This window comes from Hordeum vulgare, chromosome 4H, assembly GCF_904849725.1.
Source record: "Hordeum vulgare subsp. vulgare chromosome 4H, MorexV3_pseudomolecules_assembly, whole genome shotgun sequence".
In the NCBI taxonomy this organism is placed as follows: Eukaryota; Viridiplantae; Streptophyta; class Magnoliopsida; order Poales; family Poaceae; genus Hordeum; species Hordeum vulgare.
In genome coordinates, this window is record NC_058521.1 from 609,785,387 (window position 1) to 609,805,506 (window position 20,120).

Sequence of the window (20,120 nt, forward strand, 5' to 3'; positions counted from 1 at the left end):
GCGGTCTGGTTATGGGGAACTCGTCAAAGCTCACATATGTGGCCTATTTTGGCCAGTTTTGTAAGCTATTGCTCACTGATTTTGGGTCCTGCTGCGATCCAAACGTTCGGGGAACCCCGGGGTCCGGCTATGTAGAACTCGTCAAAACTCGTAGTTTTTACCTATTCTGGCTAGTTGTCTGTGCTATTACTCACTGATTTTGGATCCCACTGCGATCCAAACGTTCGGGGAAGCCCGTGGTCCGGCTACGGGGTACTCGTCAAAACTCGCAGTTTTGGCCTATTCTCGCCAATTTCCTATTCTATTACTCAATCATTTTGGGTCCTGCTGCACTCCGAACATTCGGGGAACCCGCGGTCCATTTATGTGGAACTCGTCAAAGCTCACAGATTTGGCCTATTCTGTCCTGTTTTGTAAGCTATTACTCACTCATTTTGGGTCCCGCTGCGATCCAAACGTTTGGGGAACCACGGGGTCCGGTTACGTGAAACTCATCAAAACTCAAAGTGTTGCCCTATTCTGGCAAGTTTTCTATGCTATTACTCACTTATTTTGGGTCCCGCTGCGATCTAAATGATCATGGAAGCGCGGGGTCCGGCTACGAGGTACTGATCAAAACTCGTAGTTTTGGCCTATTCTCGCCAATTTTCAATGCTATTACTCGATCATTTTGGGTCTTTATGCACTCACAACGTTCGGGGAATCCCACGGTCCAGTTAATTATGGGGAACTTGCCAAAGCTCGCAGTTTTGGCCTATTCTGGCCAGTTTTGTAAGCTATTTCTCATTGATTTTGGGACCCGCTGCCATCCAAATGTTCGAGGAACCCCGGGGCCCAGTAACGGGGAACACGTCAAAATTCACTGATTTGGCTTATTCTGGCAAATTTTCTATACTATTACTCACTCATTTTGGGTCTTGTTGTAATCCAAACGTTTAGGGAACCCCGAGGTCCGGTTATTGGGAACAAGTCAAAAGTCGAAGTTTTGTTCCTATTTTGGCCAGTTTTCTATGCATTTACTCACTGATTTTGGGTCCCGCTGCGATCCGAACGTTCGGGGAAGCCCGAGGTCAGGCTACGGGCTAGTCCTCAAAATTCGAAGTCTTGACCCATTCTGGCCAATTTTCTATTCTATTAATCAATCATTTTGGTTCCCACTGAAATCCGAACGTTCGGGGAACTCCGCGGTCCGGTTATGGGGAACTCGTCAAAGCTCACAGATTTGGCCTATTCTAGCCAGTTTTGTAAGCTATTACTCACTAATTTTGGGTCCCGTTGCGATCCAAACGTTCGGGGAACCCTAGGGTCCGGTTATGTGGAACTCGTCAAAACTGGCAGTTTTTACCTATTCCGGCTAGTTTTCTATGCTATTACTCACTGATTTTGGATCCCACTGCGATCCAAACGTTCGGGGAAGCCCTGGGTCCGTCTACGGGGTACTCGTCAAAACTCGCAGTTTTGGCCTATTATTGCCAATTTTCTATGCTATTACTCAATCATTTTGGGTACTGATGCACTCAGAACATTTGGGGAACCCCCGCGGTCCAGTTATGCAGAACTCGTCAAAGCTCACAGATTTGGCCTATTCTGTCCAGTTTTGTAAGCTATTACTCACTGATTTTGGGTCCCGCCGTGATCCAAACGTTCAGGGAGCCACGGGGTCCAGTTACGGGGAACTCGTCAAAACTCGAAGTGTTGGCCTATTCTGCCCAGTTTTCTACGCTATTACTCACTGACTTTGGGTCCCGTCGCGATCTGAACGTTCGTGGAAGCCCGGGGTCCGGCTACGGGGTACTCGTCAAAACTCGTAGTTTTGGCCTATTCTCGCCAATTTTCAATGCTATTACTCAATCATTTTGGGTCATGCTGCACTCCGAACGTTCGGGGAACCCCACAGACCGGTTATGGGGAACTCGTCAAAGCTCGCAGTTTTGGCCTATTATGGCCAGTTTTGTAAGCTATTTCTCACTGATTTTGGGTCCCGCTGCGATCCAAATGGTCGGGGAACCCCGAGGTCCGGTTACGGGGAACACGTCAAAACTCGTAGTTTTGGCATATTCTGGCCAGTTTTCTATGCTATTACTCACTGATTTTGGGTCCCACTGAGATCCGAACGTTCGGGGAAGCTCGGGGTCCGACAACGGGGTACACATCAAAACTCGCAGTTTTGGCCTATTGTGGCAAATTTTATATGCTATTACTCAATCAATTTGGGTCCCTATGCAATCCGAATGTTCGGGGAACCCCGTTGTCCCGGTTATGGGGAACTCGTCAAAACTCACAGATTTGGCCTATTCTGGTCAGTTTTGTATGCTATTACTCAGTGATTTCGGGTCCCGCTGCGATCCAAACGTTCGGGGAACCCTGCGGTCCGGCTATGTGGTACTCGTCAAAACTTGTAGTTTTGACCTATTCTGGCTAGTTTCTATGCTATTACTCACTGATTTCGGATCCCACTGCGATCCAAACATTGGGGAAGCCCGGGTCTGGCTTCGGGGTACTCTTCAAAAGTCGCAGTTTTGACCTATTCTCGCCAACTTTCTATGATATTACTCAATGATTTTGGGTCCTGCTGCATTCCAAACATTCGGGGAACCCCGCGGTCCAGTTATGTGGAACTCGTCAAACCTCACAGATTTGGCCTATTCTGTATAGTTTTTAAGCTATTACTCACTGGTTTTGGGTCACGCCGCGATCCAAACATTCGGGGAACCATGGGGTCCGGTTACGGGGAACTCGTCAAAACTCGAAGTGTTAGCCTATTATGTCCAGTTTTCTATGCTATTACTCACTGATTTTGGGTCCCGCTGCGATCCGAACGTTCGTGGAAGCCCGGGGTCCAGCTCCGGGGTACTCGTCAAAACTCGTAGTTTAGGCCTATTCTCGCCAATTTTCAATGCTATTACTCAATATTTTTTGGTCCTGCTGCACTCCGAACGTTCGGGAAACCCCACGGTCCAGTTATGGGGAACTCGTCAAAGCTCGCAGTTTTGGCTATTCTAGCCAGTTTTGTAAGCTATTTCTCACTGATTTTGGGTCCCGCTGTGATCCAAATGTTCGGGGAATCCCGGGGTCCGGTTACGGGGAACACGTCAAAACTCACAGTTTTGGCATATTCTAGCCAGTTTTCTATGGTATTACTGGCTGAGTTTGGGTCCCGCTGCGATCCGAATGTTCGGGGAAGCTTGGTGTCCGACTACGGGGTACTCATCAAAACTCGTAGTTTTTGCCTATTTTGGCAAATTTTATATGCTATTACTCAATCATTTTGGGTCCCTCTGCAATCCGAATGTACGGGGAACCCCACGGTCCCGGTTACGAGGAACTCGTCAAAACTCACAAATTTTGGCCTATTCTGGCCAATTTTGTATGCTATTACTCACTGATTTTTGGTCCCGCTGTGATCCAAACGTTCGGGGAACCCTGCACTCCGGTTATGTGGAACTCGTCAAAACTCGCAAATTTGACCTATTCTGGCTAGTTTTCGATGCTATTACTCACCGATTTTTTGATCGCACTGCGATCCAAACGTTCGGGGAAGCCCGGGGTCCGGCTACGGGGTACTCGTCAAAACTCGCAGTTTTGGCCTATTCTCACCAATTTTCTATATTATTACTCAATCATTTTGCGTCCCTCTGCAATCCGAACGTTCGGGGAGACCCGCGGTCCCGGTTATGGGAAACTCGTCAAAACTCATAGATTTGGCCTATTCTGGCCAGTTTTGTATGCTATTACCCACTCATTTTGGATCCCACTGCGATACGGACGTACGGGGAAGCCCGGGGTCCGGCTATGGGGTACTCGTCAAAACTCGCAATTTTGGCCTATTCTCGCCAATTTTCTATGCTATTACTCAATCATTTTGGGTCCTGCTGCACTCCGAACATTCGGGGAACCCCGTGGTCCAGTTATGTGGAACTCGTCAAAGCTCACAGATTTGGCCTATTATGTCCAGTTTTGTAAGTTATTACTCAGTGATTTTGCATCCCGCTATGATCCAAATGTTCGGGGAACCACGGGGTCCGGTTACGGGGAACTCGTCAAAACTCGTAGTTTTGACCTATTCTCGCCAGTTTTCTATGCTATTACTCACTGATTTTGGGTCCCGTTGCGATCCGAACGTTCATGGAAGCCCGGGGTCCACCAACGGGGTACTCGTCAAAACTTGCAGTTTTGGCCCATTTTAGCCAAGTTTCTATGCTATTACTCAATAATTTTGGGTCCCGCTGCAATCTGAACTTTCAGGGAACCCCGCGGTCCGGGTATGGGGCACTCGTCAAAACTCACAGATTTGGTCTATTATGACCAGTTTTATATTTTATTACTCACTTATGTTAGGTCCCGCTGCGATCCGAACGTTCGGGAACCCCGAGGTCCATTTAGGGGAACTCGTCAAAAGTCACATATTTGGCCTATTCTAGCTAGTTTCTATAATATTAGTCAGTGATTTTGGGTCCTTGTGCGATCCAAACGTCCGGGGAACCCTAGTGTCCGGTTCCGGGAACTCGTCAAAACTTGCACTTTTTGGCCTATTCTCGCTAGTTTTATATGCTATTACTCACTTATGTTAGGTCCCGCAGTGATCCAAACGTTCGGGGAACCCCTAGGTTCATTTAGGGGAACTCGTCAAAACTCATAGATTTGGCCTATTATGGCCAGTTTTATATGCTATTACTCACTTATCTTTGGTCGCGCTGCGATCCGAACGTTCGGGGAACCCCGTGGTCGATTTAGGGATAACTTGTCAAAATTCATAGATTTGGCCTATTCTGGCGAGTTTCTATACTATTACTCACTGATTTTGGGTCCCGCTGCGATCCAAACGTTTGTGGAACCCTGCGGTCTGGTTATGGGGAACTCGCCAAAACTCGCAGTTATGATCTATTCTGGCTAGTTTTCTATGCTATTACTCACTGATTTTGGGTCCCACTGCGATCCGAACGTTCGGGGAAGCCCGGGGTCCGGCTATCGGGTACTCGTCAAAACTCGGAGTTTTGGCCTATTCTGGCCAATTTACTATGCTATTACTCAATCAATTTGGGTCGTGCTGCACTCCGAACATTCGGGGAACCACGCGGTCCAATTGTGTGGTACTCGTCAAAGCTCACAGGTTTGGCCTATTCTGTCCACTTTTGTAAGCTATTACTCACTGATTTTGGGTCCCGCTGCGATCCAAACGTTCGGGGAACCCCGGGGTTCGGTTATGGGGAACTCGTCAAAACTCACGGTTTTGGTCCAATCTGGCCAATTTTCTATGCTACTACTCAATTATTTTGGGTCCGACTGCAATCCGAACGTCCCGGGAACCCCTTGGTCCGGGTATGGGAAACCCGTCAAAACTCACATATTTGGCCTATTCTGGCCAGTTTTGTATGCTATAACTCACTTATGTTGGGTCCTGTTGCGATCCGAACGTTCAGGGAACCACGGGGTCCGGTTATGGGGAACTCGTGAAAATCGCAGATTTAGCCTAGTTTGGCCAGTTTTGTTTAATATTACTCACTTATTTTGGGTCCCGGGCCGACCCGAACATTCGGGGAACCCCGGGGCCCGGTTATAGGGAACTCGTCAAAACTCATAGATTTGGCCTATTCTGGCAAGTTTTCTATACTATTACTCACTCATTTTGGGTCATGTTGTAATCCAAACGTTCGTGGAACCCCGAGGCCAGTTTTCTATGCTATTACTCACTAATTTTGGGTCCCTCTGCGATCCGAACGTTCGGGGAAGCCCGGGGTCAGGCTACGGGGTACTCGTCAAAACTCGCAGTTTTGGCCTATTCTCGATAGTTTCTATACTATTACTCACTAATTTTGGGTCCTGCTGTGATCGAAACATTCGGGGAATCCTGAGGTCCATTTAGGGGGAACTCGTCAAAAGTCACAGATTTGGCCTATTCTGGCCAGTTTCTACACTCTTACTCGCTGATTTTGGGTCCCACAACTATCCAAACGTTCGGGGAACCCCGGTGTCCCGTCATGGGGAGCTCATCAAAACTTGCAGTTTGGCCTATTCTGGCCAATTTTCAACGCCATTACTCACTAACTTTGGTCCCGGTGCGATCCGACATTTCGGGAAACCCTAGGGTCCGTCTACGAGGTGCTTGTGAAACCTCGCAGTTTTGGCCTCATCTGGCCATTTTTCTATGTTATTACTCACTGATTTTGGGTCCCGCTGCGATCCGAACGTTCAGTGAAGCCCGGGGTCCGGCTACGGGCTACTCGGCAAAACTCGCAGTTTTGGCCTATTTTGTACAATTTTCTATGCTATTACTCAATCCTTTTGGGTCGTGCTGCATTGTGAACGTTCGGGGAACCCCGTGGTCCAGGTATAGGGAACTCATCAAAACTCAAAGATTTGGCCTATTCTGGCCAGTTTTGTATGCTATTACTCACTTATGTTGTGTCCCGCTATGATCCGAACGTTCGGGGAACCCCCGGGTTTGGTTACGGGGAACTCATGAAAACTCGCAGATTTGGCCTATTATGGCCAGTTTTGTCTAATATTATTCACTTATTTTGGGTCCCGCTGCGATCCGAACGTTCGGGGAACCTCGGGGTCCGGTTACGGGGAACTCATAAAAACTCACAGATTTTGCCTATTATGTCAAGTTTTCTATACTATTATTCACTGATTTAGGGTCCCGCTGCAATCCAAACGTTCGGGGATCCCCGCGGTCCGATTGTTGGGAACTCGTCAAAACTCACTAATTTTGGGCCCCGTTGCGATCCGAACGTTCGGGGAAACCCGGGGTCCGGCTATGGGGTACTCGTTAAAACTCGTAGTTTTGTCCTATTGTGGTCAATTTTCTATGCCATTACTCAATAATTTTGGGTCGCGCTGCACTCCGAACGTTCGAGGAACCCCGGGGTCCGGTTATGGGGAACTCGTCAATGCTCACAAATTTGGCCTATTCAGGACAGTTTTGTAAGCTTACTCATTAATTTTGGGTCCTGCTGTGATCCAAACGTTCGGGGAACCCGAGGGCCCGATTACGGGGAACTCGTCAAAACTCATAGTTTTGGCCTATTCTGGCTAGTTTTCTATGCTATTACTCACTGATTTTGGGTCCCGCTGCGATCCAAACATTCGGGGAAACCTGGGGTCCGGCTACGGGGTACGCGTCAAAACTCGCAGTTTTGGCCTATTATGGCCAATTTTCTATGCTATTACTCAATAGTTTTGGGTCCCGCTGCAACTCGAACATTCGGGGAACCCCGCGGTCTCGGTATGGGGAACTCGTCAAAACTCATAGATTTGGCCTATTCTGGCCAGTTTTGTGTGCAATTACTCACTTATGTTTGGTCCCGTTGCGATCCGAACGTTCGGGGAACCCCAGGGTCTGGTTCTATTTGATTAGGCACCTGAATTGGCACCTGAATCGGACTGAACTGACTGTTTGTCAGGCTTCTATTCTCCTATTCTCTCGAATCTATGAAGTAAGACATTGATTTTGCAATATGATCGATTATGTTCATTGCATAATAAGCTCCTTTGAAAAGCATTGGCGCACATGTAAAAGCACGATTATGTCGATATGCTTCCTGTTTTACCTCCATGTGAGTTCCTCAACCATATTTGTCAAGTAATTTGCATTCTATATTTAGAAATAGTTGGTGTTCATCCATATACTAAATTTGTTAAATTATAATTTACATCTTATTTCGTTTCTTCGAGTGAATTATGGAAATTAATTGACGCGACACACTACACGTGTGGATCACATCTAACTTTGGAGGAGAAGGATGTTCTTCTCTACTTTCTTGTTGGTGTTCTGGTTTCTAGGGATACCTTCCCGTATAATTTTGGAATTGGCCAAAATTATACATTTTACATGCCACTAGTGCATAGGTTGAGGCCAGATGACATTCGCCGAAATATCTTGGTAAGAGTTTCCTAATTAAGTACGCTCTACTATTGCATAAATGATGTTGATTACATTGCTAACTAGATTATTATTATGTTCTTCAACAGCAACTGCCACATGATGTAGTGTCTCTGTTGATGCACCTAGAAGGTCAAATAAAAATTAAAAGCCTGCTGAGGGGTGAGTTCGATGCTCCATACTCTAGTAACCTCAAATCAAAATAAAAAGGCTCCAAATTGAAGCATGGAGAGAAATAAAGAAGGAGCGCAAGCCACGAGTTGGAGACCGTTGGGTCTCTGTGCTTCATCGTGGAGACATAAGTGTTATTCTGTTTTATGACATTATACCTAAGAGCGAGGACTAGGTCTTATGAGAGAGAAGTTATTATGATTTATATTAACTTGACATGATCGATTAGGATGCATGCATATGATGACTATTATGATGTTTCTCTGTTTTACTTTATGTGTATCATATGATAACTTGGTATATGATTAAGATGATGATGAGTTGTTAGATGAGTACATAAGATGATGATGAGTTATATGACATGATACTCCCTCCGTCCCAAAATTCTTGTCTTAGCTTTGTCTAGAAATGGATGTATCTAAAGACAAGAATATTGGGACGAAGGGAGTACTTTATCTGTATGATGTGATGCAAATTATGCATGTTTATTATGATATGATGAAACCACTGTATAGAGCGTGCACAAATACGCAAGGGGGGCATAAATACGATGCGAATTAAATATTAAAAGCAGGAATATTAGCAGTATCGCTGGAGTATTAGCAGTAGTGCTCTACTTATTCCAGCGCTACTGCTAACGTAGATACCAGTAGCGCTTTCAATCCAGCGCTACTGCTAAGAGTTAGTTGTAGCGTGTTAGCAGTAGCGCTGGCCCCAACGCTACTACTAAGGGTAAAACCAGCGCTACTACTAGGGTTTTCCCTAGTAGTGTATTCTGGCTAGTTTTTTTATACTATTACTCACTTATTTATGGACCCCGCTGCGATCCGAACGTTCGGGGAAACCAAACGTCCGGTTACGGGGAACTCGTCAAAACTCACAGGTTTGGCCTATTTTGGCCAGTTTTCTATACTATTAGTCACTGATTTTGGGTCTCGTTGGGATCCAAACGTCCGGGAACCCCCGGGTCTGGTTACGGGGGACTCGTCAAAACTCGCAGTTTTGGCATATTCTGGCGAGTTTTCTATACTACTACGCACTGATTTTGGGTCCCACTGCAATCCAAACGTTCGGGGAACCCCGGTGTCCAGTTACGGGGAACTCGTCAAAACTTGCAGTTTTGGCATATTCTAGTGAGTTTTCTATGCTATTACTCACTAATTTTGGGTCCCGTTGCGATCCGAACGTTCGGGGAACCCCGGGATCCACCTACGGGGTACTCGTCAAAACTGGCAGTTTTGGCCTATTCTAGCCAATTTTCTATGCTATTACTCAATCATTTTGGGTCCTGCTGCAATCCGAACGTCCGGAGAAACCCGCGGTTCGGTTATGGGGATCTCGTCAAAACTCATAGATTTGGCCTATTCTGGCCTGTTTTCTATACTACTACTCAGTGATTTCGGGTCCCGCTACGATCCAAATGTTTGGAGAACCTCGGGGTCTGGTTACGGGGTACTTGTCAAAACTCATAGCTTTCGCCTATTCCGGCCACCTTTTTATACTATTACTCACTCATTTTTTATCCCAGGGCGACCTGAACATGCGGGGAACCCCGAGGTCCGGTTACGGGAAACTCGTCAAATCTCGCAGTTTTAGCCTATTCTGGCTAGTTTTTATACTATTACTCACTGATTTTTGGTCCCGTTGCGATCCGAATGTTCGGGAATCCCCGGGGTTCGGTTACGAGGAACTCATGAAAACTCACATACTTAGCCTATTGTGGCCAGTTTTTTTAATACTATTTTAAGCGCATGTGTCACTCTTGATAGTGTTTGAACTGTTGGTAGGGTTTTGGTGAAGATATAGTGGAAAAGAACATGGGCGTGAGTCTCTAACCGCCGGCAGAGTTTTCACCGTTGTTACGCACCGAATGTCATAGCATTCTTTAAAATATCTGACAAAATATGCACATTGTCATAAAATCTCATATCAAAACTGAAAACCTTGCCCGACATGCAAAGATAAAAATCTTGACATTAATGTAATAATGGCCCAAATCTAAAGCCCAACTTATGTCATGTATTCCCTCCGTTTCAAAACAGTCTAAGTTTGTGATTCTCTTAACCCGTAAGTCAATTTTCATCAAATACACCCAAAGTTTCTGGTAGTGTCAACACCTACAAAATCAAGCTCACCGCATGCGATTCATCATGAATATGTATTTTCGTATCACATGCATTTGTCATGTACTCCCTCCGTTCCTAAATATAAGTCTTTTAAGCGATTTCGTTAAGGATCTACATACGGAGCAAAATGATTGAATCTATACTCTAAAATATGTCTATATACATCCGTATGTAGTTCACTAGTGAAATCTCTACAAAGACTTATATTTAGGAACGGAGGGAGTAGATCTTTGCCGAATTTTCTATACGCACTTGGGAAAATTTGGAACGGAGAAAGTACTATTTCATGTTTCGGAATCCGGTTCTGAATTTTACAACAACATACATTGATTTTGCGTGGATGAGTTACCATTTTTCCAGAATTTTCCAAACATTTAAAAACGTGCTATGGTAGTTTTGAATGTTGGATACTGCAGTGGTAGGAGTGAGGGACCGAGGGAGTGGGGGACAGTTCTTTTTTTTCTCTCCTTAATTTGTTGAGACGAGGTGAAATCAACGCTTCAGTCGTGAAGACGACGACTGGCCAAAAATCCCTCCTTTTCTCTCTCCGCCGGCCAGGTCCTCCAATGCCTCCTCCCCCCACCCTCGCCCTCCCGCTCCCCGCCGCCCTCCGCGGCGGCAGGCCGTCCGACGCCCGCCGCCGGGGCCGCCTCCTCACCCTCGCCCTCTTCCTCCTCCTCGCCGCCCTCGCCCTCGCCGCCTACATCTCCTCCCCCGGCGCCGCGCGACGGCTCGCCGCCGCGGAGCCCGGTCGCGCACGCTGCGGGGGCATCCAGGGCCTCGAGCTCTGGGGCCCCGCGGTCAACTGGGGCTCCGACCACCGCCAGCCCTCCGCCGCCGCCTGCTGCGCCTCCTGCAAGGCCCACCGCCGCTGCGACTCCTGGGTCTTCTGCGGGGACCGCCGCCGATGCGGCAACCGCTTCGGAGAGGTCCGTCCCCTCGCCGACTCCCGCCCCTACACCTCTGTATGTACATATTTCTGCATCCTCATCTTATCAATCAAGCGCCTGCGAACTGTGGCTGCAGTGCTGGCTGAAGAAGCAGAATGACGCCATGGCTCCCGCTGTGATCGCGAGGGGGGAGGATGTCATGTGGACTTCTGGCCTCGTCTTCGGAAAATCATCACAGGTCTGTTAACCGCTTGGCATCATGGAGCCAGAGAAGCTCGTAGCATGTCATGGGATGTTCCGCTGACGAATTTTCGGCTCAGCTGGCTGACCATGTTGTGTATAATGCAGACAAATATTTGTAATAATATCATATATTCCTTGCTTCAAAAAGAAAGAAGAATCAATCATCACATGCTGGAGTGCTTAAAAGAGAAACAGGAATCAGGCCTCACATGGTGGAATGTGATTAAAAAGGAAACTAGAATCAAGCATTTTTTGTTTGTTTAGAAACTATATCTGCTGATTCTTCTTATTATGATCTTCCCTGGTATGAATCTCATCGATAATCAAAGGTCTCAAACTTAATGTAGGGAATCGTGGGGCTGGAAACAAGTGTCGGCACGCTTCGTGTCCAAGTAAGTTGTATTCTGTCTCTACAGCTGGGTTAAGAATACTTTCAAGCTGTTAAAGTATTCTGAGGGACCATTTCTAGAACACCTTCAGTGTTTGGCCCTTTAGTTTTCCTTTCATGCCAACCCAAAGATGTTAGAGTGGTGTTCACACTTATTTCATTACTTACAAGCATATTTTCAAGCCGCTAAAGCTGCAAGTTCTAAACAGAGGTTACAGCATGCTGTTTCGGCTTATCGAGACAAATGCTTTGCCATGCAAATTTCCTATTTTAAAATGGGGAAACAATTGTGGCAGAGCCCCACCAAATATTTTTTCTTAATATCCTGAGATCAATCGCTTCTCTGGCTTGGATTTATGCGTTTAACATGTCCATGTCCAGTTCCTGAATATTCATTTATCGGTTGGTTCTTATTTCTACAAATAGTTTCCCAGCAAGAATATGCCAAGTAAACATCCATTCTAAGTGATTGTTCTGTTGCTAGCCTAGGCTCTTAAGCAGTGTAGCCGATAATACATTTCGTTTTGTCACAGAGCTAACTATGTCTTGATGATTCCCATAAATTCGTATTTAGTCATAATAAAAGCTTATTCCCCTGCATGATCCATTTCAGTGCTTCATATTCATACTGAAAAGGCAGCTTGTACTTTGAGCTGACTGGAAATATTCTAGTATAATTTTTGTTTTCCACGGGTATCATATACCGCATTCTTGTTCCTTTCTCTGATACATATACTTCCATTCCACCCAGTTGCTGCCTGATTGTGCACCCCATTCTGTGGATTACTTCATCGAGCTGTTGGGCCTGCACAACTACGCCGGATGCAGATTCTACCGCGCGGAAGGCCGTGGCCACCTGTGGGATGCAAAAGGAGAGCACGTAAAAAATGTATGGGGTCTATGGCTGTTTAACCATCTTGCTTCTTGCATAAGAGGGAGCCCAAAGTGACATTTGTGTTTCTGGAATTGCTTGTATGTAAGGGCTGTCGGCCTACTGACGAATGTTTCTTCTGGGTGCAACTAGGCTGCATTTGGTCCACCCTACGCGCTGCTACAAGGGACACTGGAAGTCGATGGCGTAGCCTTCCAGGAGATGCCGAAAGAAGGGTGCTCGGCTGTGAGAAGAGGGTCCGTGGCGTGGATTGGGTCAGGGCCAGAGTTCCTGATCAGCCTAGCAGACCACGACGAGTGGAGAGACGCCTACACGGTGTTCGGGTCCGTGATGCCGGAGGACATGGCCGTCGCGGAGGAGATGGCGATGCTCCCGACCAGCACAGACGTCTGGAGTGGCGTGACCGTCAGGCTGCTGAAGGACCCGGTGTATTTGAAGGTGAAGAGGAGAAGCAACACGACTGCCTATTAAGCTGGCCGGCGATTTTGTTCTTTTTCTTCTTATTCTTTCTCATGATGTAGCAGTAGTGCCGAAAGATGAGAACACACATTACATGTCCAAAGAAAGAATGAAAGAAAATAGAGAAGGTTTGGAAGAAAACTGTTACACCTGTGATTTATGTGCCTGTCAGCAAGCCATTTTATAGAAGAAAAATTCCTTTTTTTTTGTTGCTTGTTTTGAGTTTTTTTTCTGTTGATTATTTTGAGGGAATTTTGGAAGCTTGCTATCCGTTTGTCAGAACCATGAGTTGGTTGCGAGATCTTATAAGTTTCACCTCTAGCCTATTCCAATTTGTTTTGTTTGGGACTAAAGGCTTTGTTGTTGTTGATTATTTTGAGGGAATTTTCTGTCGATGAATGATGAGGAATGTTTGCTTTGAATTTTTTTTTTAGAAAGAAATCATGTTGTTTGATGGGCTGGGTAGGCACCAAAATTGAGACGGCCCACGGGCCATGGCGGTACAGGCCTACATGGAGAAAGGGGAAGTCGCCGTGGAGGTCTGAAGGAGAGGCAGCCAAGAGCAGACGAACGGAACCAGCTCGCCGCCGCCGTTGCCGACGATGCTTCCGTTCGAGGAGCAGGCCGTGGCGGACCTCCTGGAGGATCCCAACGGAGGGCTGGTGGTGGTCTCCGCCGGCCTCCCGCTCGCCTCCCTCGCCGCTGCGCTCCTGCTCCACCTCCACCACCAATCCACATCCTCCTCACCCTCCCCCTCCTCCTCCGGCGGCAGCGGGGGCGGCGGATGCTTCCTCATCCTCTCCGCCCCGGACGCGCTCAAGGACCAAATCCGGCGCCGCCTGGTCGAATCCCAGCTCCTGCAGGTCCACGACGTGGCCTCCGACGTCCCCGCCGCCAACCGCCGCGCGCTCTACTCCTCCGGGGAGGGCGCGGCGCTCTTCCTCACCGCGCGCGTGCTCGCCGCCGACCTCCTCACCTCCCACCTCCTCCCCTCCCGCGTCCGGGCCCTGCTCCTCCTCGCCGCCCACCGCTCCTCCGACGTCTCCGCAGACGCCTTCATCGCCCGCCTCCTGCGCCAGCACCGCCTCCTCCCCGTCTACGCCTTCTCCGACCGCCCCCACGCCATGGTCGCCGGCTTCGCCAAGGCCGAGCGCACCATGAAGAGCCTCTACATCCGCCGCCTCCACCTCTGGCCGCGCTTCCACGTCCTCGCCGCCGCCGACCTCGAGCGCTCCCCGCCGGAGGTCATCGACGTCCGCGTCCCCATGACGAACCCCATGGCGGGCATCCAGGCTGCCATCCTCGACGCCATGGATGCCTGCCTCAAGGAGCTCCGGCGGACCTACAAGGTCGATGTCGAGGACCTCACCATTGACAAGGGCCTCTTCAAGTCCTTCGACGAGATTGTCAGGAGGCAGCTCGACCCCATCTGGCACACCCTCGGCAAGAAGACCAAGCAGCTCGTCGCCGACCTCAGGACGCTACGGAAGCTGCTCGATTACCTTGGCAGGTAGCAATCCATACTATTAATCCATGGCATTCAACAGGGTTATTGTTCTGTTTGGTGTAGCAACACAAATTGTGCGCATCAATGGACAGTTGGGCATACTCTTTATGCTATTTAGATGATGGCTAGGTATGATGCCGTGACATACTTGAAGTATCTAGACACCCTGAGAGTATCTGAAGGTGTTCGATCGGTTTGGATGTTGGCTGAATCAAGCCACAAGATATTTGAACTTGCAAAAAGGCGTGTTTATCAGGTTGTGAGACCGGACGGCACAAGGGTTTCAATTGCCAAGGGCACACCAACGAAGAAGAGGAAGGTGACACCCAGTAGGAGCAAGAAAGGAAAAGAAACTGGTAGCGGCTATTAGTCCCTTGGTTTCCATTCATGTGGCCTGCATTTTTATTCTAAAGAAAACATTTAGTATAACACATGGTCTTTTCCTGCAGAAAATGAGGATTCTGCTTCTAACAAGGATGACGCTCAGAAGGTAAATGCAGAGGCTTCCTTTCTACTGGAGGAGGTTTTGGAGGAAGCACCAAAATGGAAAGTATTACGGGTGAGAGGCTCCGTTCTTGTTCCTCAATTTTCTTCCAAGCAACAGTCAGCATTAACTATTTATTTCACACATTTCAGAAGAAAAATCTTTTACCTACTTGACGCTTCTGTTCCATTTGCACCTACATTTTATACTAAATATTTTTTTGACTGAAACACCAAAGGTGAGCCCCTATGGTATATCAAAGAGAAAGATAGGGGTTACAATAAACTGTAATCCACTTTCCTTGTTCTGTTCTTGTAGAAACTGCCCCCTAGTTATTACATAGTTCAAGTAGATTATGCATCATCTAGACACTCTTTGCTTCTTACGAATGTCTTTACCTGATATCCTACACACATCCTTGCAGGAACTGTTGCAAGAGATAGCCGAAGAACAGAGAAAGGGAGATGCTGTTGTACATGAAGATGAAAATAATGAATGTGGCATAGTCTTAGTAGCATGCAAAGATGAGCGCTCATGCTTGCAGCTGCAGGAATGTATATTGAGAAGCCCCCATCAGGTAACTGCAGTGTGTCTTGAATGCAGTTGGATCAATCTAATGAGCAGTTGCTATTTACTTTTTATCTCCTTTGTGCACCTTTGCATCTATTTCTTCTTAAATGCAAGTTTCTTTATTACTAGCTAAAACTTGTTAGTGAACCCTCCATAACACTTTTAACTTGTTTTAACAAGGTCATGCGAGAAGAGTGGGAGAAGTACTTGCTCGGGAAAGCCGAGCTGTTCGGATTACATAAAAAGAAGAAAAAACGATCTCAGCAACCAAAAGGTTTTGGTGTCCTGGATGGGCAATTTCCTACAGGGTCTAATGAGAATGAGAACGAGAATGCAGGGCCAGTAAGCATTAGCAAGCTTGAGACTAATGCCTTACTTGCTGCCGCCTCTGGTATAAGCAATTTAACTAAGGAAGCAGATGCCAAGGAGGATCCAGTTCCCAGCTGCAGCAAGAAAGGTTCTGTAAAGGGAAAAGGAAAGGGAGTACAAAAGAAAATCACGGCAAAGAGACAAGCCAGTAAAAGGAAAAATAAATGTACTACAGAAAATGATAATTGCCAAGGTACTGACGTGGAAGCATCAGGCAAAACAGTTGAACAGTCTGACATTAATGTCTCTAAGGTGTCTGCTGAAGATGCTCCTGCTCCAGCCTCCACTCCTGACAATGCTGAAGACTTAATTGATCCCAAAATGCTACCTCCTGTGCAATTTTATGCCCTAGACAGTGACCAGCATGTACTAGACATATGGAAACCATCCGTAATTATTGTCTATCATCCAGATATGACCTTTGTCAGGGAAATTGAGGTATACAAGGCAGAAAACCCATCAAAGAAGTTGAAAGTTTACTTTCTTTTTTACGAGGAATCTTCTGAGGTGCAAAAGTTCGAGTCCAGTATCCGCCGAGAAAATGAAGCCTTTGAATCATTGATCAGACAGAAGTCCCTGATGATGATACCTGTTGATCAGGTAGTGTTTCAGTTGAATCTCTCCATTAACAAAAAATATATGTACCCTAGGAGTAACTTCTGCTTGGCCTTAGCCAAGCATTTACCATGTGAATGATGCTGCATAATGGTTTCATGAAATGGCTGCTATTGATCAAGCAGACATGATGTTTATTTTAACTTCTAACCACCTTTGCATGGGCAGAAAATGCTGGCTTACACTTTATGAATGTTTCATATGGTTCTGGTACATCACACGTCTGTCTTATTTCTCTTCAGAGTGGCCGTTGCATTGGACCAACTCCGGCAAATGAACCAGAACCTCTTTTTTCTCAGAATTCACTGACAAGAAAGGCAGGTGGTAGAAAGGCAACAGGGAAGGATATGCAGGTGACGCTACTGGGCCTTATTTTTATTTTGATAAAGAAACCACATGTCTGTTTCTGGCTGAATTCCTAAATTGTTCAGCACTGTATTCTTCCAGGTTATTGTAGACATGCGGGAGTTCATGAGCAGTCTTCCCAATGTACTGCACCAGAAGGGTATTCGAATTATACCGGTGACCCTGGAAGTTGGTGACTATGTTCTTTCTCCCTTGATATGCGTTGAAAGAAAAAGTATTGCAGACTTGTACCAGAGCTTTGCTTCTGGTCGTCTCTACAATCAGGTCGAGATCATGATTAGGTATTACAAGATCCCAGTGCTTCTGATAGAGTTCTCACAAGATAAGAGCTTCTCCTTTCAGGTATTTTTCATGCTAATTTGTCATTTACAGATGGTCTCTACAAATGACTGTCCTATTTGTATGAGCAAATCGATGTTCATACTTCATACTCCAATATTGTATTTTTTGGTTGCACCTGATGGTATGCTTACTACTGGTGTGCTCATTTTTCACGCAGTCTGCAAGCGAAGTTGGGGATGACGTGTCCCCAACAAACATAATCTCGAAGCTGTCACTGCTAGTCCTGCATTTCCCCCGGCTTCGCATCGTGTGGTCCCGCAGCCTACACGCGACAGCAGACATATTCATGTCGCTGAAATCAAACCAGGACGAACCCGATGAGAACAAGGCGATGAGGGTGGGTGTGCCGTCGGAGGATGGGGTCGTGGAAGACGACGTGAGGTAGAACCAACTTGTGTGTCTGGCATGGCAGAGCAGATATGTAATTACCATGGATGATTATGTTATGGCCACTAACGGTAAAATTTGGGGTTTTCAGGGCCGAGAACTACAACACATCCGCGATCGAGTTCCTGAGAAGGCTCCCTGGCGTGACGGACTCCAACTACAGAGCGATAATGGACGGATGCAATAGCCTGGCGGAGCTCGCGCTGCTACCGGTAGAGAGGCTAGCGGAGCTGATGGGCAGCCAGAAGGGCGCCCGCACGCTCAAGGAGTTTCTGGATGCCAAGTGTCCCAGCATGATCTCATAGCATCAACTTCTACTGTTCTGGTCAAGTGAAGTGAGGTCTTGGAAGAGGAGTTCCTCTGAACTATGGGTGTTCAGATACGCTGTACTTGTCAGGTAAGTAGGGCTAGGCTATTTGCTAGTGTAATCGATATCACATTGTGTAAGGAGGACTGTCAATTGGGTAGTTGAATTCCATCCAAATCCAATGCCAAATATGTGATTGCTCTTAGGAAAGCTGGCTAAATGATGCTGTAAACTTGGTTGGCTTGAGCAGGTTTGGAGTTAAGTAAAAGCTCTGGAACAAATAGAACACAAAAATGAAAAAAAAAAATAGAACACGAAATGCATAAGGCTATTTTGTACTCCCTCCATTCCATAATATAAGAGCGTTTTGGATACTACACTAGTGTTAGAGAAGTTCTTACATTACGTGACAGAGGGAGTATAATATTCTAATGTCACAAGAGAAAAACGAGTCTAGTTTTTGGGATTTCTTCTTACCTTTCATGAGGATGCCCCCCCCCCCCCCCCCGGCCGCCCGCCGCCAGCAGTCAGATTTAAATATTGCAACTCTTTTTTCAGATGGTTTAATCTTTTGTTCATTTGCAAATATTTTTGTGACCTTCACTGTTGAACAAAATATATGCATTTTCAGAAGACAGCTCAATAAATGAAATTCAAAACCTGGCAAATTTGGTAGAAGTCTTTGTAACTGTTTTAGGTGTTAGGAATAAGCAACTTGCCATGAGGTCATAGGCCAGTATATATACATGTACAGGTGGTGGACTATATGCAGGAAAACCACTTAGATATTGGGATAAATACAAAAGGGTACATGACTTATATTATAACTCTACCCCCCCCCCCCCCCCCCCAAACTCATGGTGGATGAACAACACTGAGTTTGGAAAGATAAAAGTCATGTTATGTTCTAGTCTGGGCCTTTGTCAGGAAATCCGTCAACTGTAACTCGAAAGGCGATTCGGCAGCTTCTGCAGATCGAGCAGACGAGGGCGGCGGGATCTGGGAGGGCAACGGGATTCGGCGAAGTCTGCAGATGGAGCAGGGACAACGGGATCCAGAAGGAGCTTCGATGTGCTGCAGGGCTGACGGGGAACGAGCTGCTTCAATATGCTGCAGGGCTGACGGGAAACGAGCAGCTTCGATGTGCTGCAGGGCTGACGGGGAACGAGCAGCTTTGATGTGCTGCAGAGACGAGGAGAACACCGGCCAGAAGCACGGCGACGAGCGCAACAGGCACATCGGATAGCGACTGCGCGGAGCGGATCAACAACACGAGTTGCGACGTGTAAAAGTTAATCTAGCTCTCATACCATGTTAGGAATAAGCAACTTGTATTCCCATGAGGCCATAGACCAGTATATATACATGTACAGGTAGTAGACTATATGCAAAAAACCCCTTATATATCAGGATAAATACAAAAGAGTACATGACTTATATTATAACTCTAACATTAGGAAACTTTGGTATATTTAAGGGGAAATCTTACAGAATTATAGTTAGAGGATTTTTTCTTTTGATAATCGTAGTTAGAGGATGATTTGGCTTAGTCTTTAGAAGATGCTCATATGATTCATATGAATGAGTGCGTGTTTGTAAGCGTTTGCGTCTATATCATGTTTGAAAAAATGATTAGAAAAATAAATCAGTTTTTGCATAAGCACCGATGCTTCGTGATATATAGATAAACATTGGCTTAAGAAAACTACAATTAATCTTATTAAACATCTCTTTATACATTTTACATTGTGCTCCCTCTGTCCCATATTGGCTGTCATAAGAGACGGAGTGAGTACATGACATCGCCGGTAGGTGTAGTATTTTTTTTTATAAGTACTTCCTCTGTCCTAAAACAAGTATTGGTGATTTACTATAAAAATTGTACTCTCTTCGTCTTAAAATTCTCGTCTTAGCTTTGTTTAGATACATGTATCTAGTCATGTTTTAGTATTTAGATACATTAATTTTTAGACAAACCTAAGATAAGAATTTGTGACGAAGGGTCTTCGTCTTAAATTTTTTGTAGATATGAATGTATCTAGTCGCGTTTTACTATTTAGATACATTCATTTCTAGACAAATTTAAGACATGAATTTTGGGACGGAGGTAGTACAAATT

At 46.3% G+C, this 20,120-nt stretch overlaps 2 protein-coding genes across 2 annotated transcripts; both read left to right on the top strand.

The window, feature by feature from the left end:
• Positions 1–10,748: 10,748 nt before the first annotated feature.
• LOC123450942 lies at positions 10,749–13,261 on the top strand. The gene is made up of 5 exons (XM_045127962.1): positions 10,749–11,111; positions 11,209–11,310; positions 11,663–11,707; positions 12,455–12,592; positions 12,728–13,261. Exons 1-5 carry the CDS (start codon positions 10,749–10,751, stop codon positions 13,064–13,066), a joined length of 987 nt encoding a protein of 328 aa, XP_044983897.1. The 3' UTR covers positions 13,067–13,261.
• Positions 13,262–13,592: 331 nt separating this feature from the next.
• Positions 13,593–18,206, top strand: LOC123450086 (DNA repair endonuclease UVH1). The gene is made up of 9 exons (XM_045127490.1): positions 13,593–14,564; positions 14,691–14,917; positions 15,011–15,120; positions 15,470–15,622; positions 15,796–16,584; positions 16,842–16,952; positions 17,047–17,307; positions 17,465–17,688; positions 17,786–18,206. Exons 1-9 carry the CDS (start codon positions 13,657–13,659, stop codon positions 17,997–17,999), a joined length of 2,997 nt encoding a protein of 998 aa, XP_044983425.1. The 5' UTR covers positions 13,593–13,656; the 3' UTR covers positions 18,000–18,206.
• The last annotated feature ends 1,914 nt before the right edge of the window (positions 18,207–20,120 follow it).

What these genes read in the sequence shown, in the direction of transcription:
- LOC123450942 (XM_045127962.1), top strand. Translation starts at nt 10,749, where the DNA reads ATGCCTCCTCCCCCCACCCTCGCCCTCCCGCTCCCCGCCGCCCTCCGC. An exon ending in TCTTCGGAAAATCATCACAG is followed by an intron (nt 11,311 to 11,662) that starts GTCTGTTAACCG and finishes AACTTAATGTAG; the next exon opens with GGAATCGTGGGGCTGGAAAC. An exon ending in TCGGCACGCTTCGTGTCCAA is followed by an intron (nt 11,708 to 12,454) that starts GTAAGTTGTATT and finishes CATTCCACCCAG; the next exon opens with TTGCTGCCTGATTGTGCACC.
- LOC123450086 (XM_045127490.1), top strand. Translation starts at nt 13,657, where the DNA reads ATGCTTCCGTTCGAGGAGCAGGCCGTGGCGGACCTCCTGGAGGATCCC. An exon ending in CTGCTCGATTACCTTGGCAG is followed by an intron (nt 14,565 to 14,690) that starts GTAGCAATCCAT and finishes GATGATGGCTAG; the next exon opens with GTATGATGCCGTGACATACT. An exon ending in TGATGATACCTGTTGATCAG is followed by an intron (nt 16,585 to 16,841) that starts GTAGTGTTTCAG and finishes ATTTCTCTTCAG; the next exon opens with AGTGGCCGTTGCATTGGACC.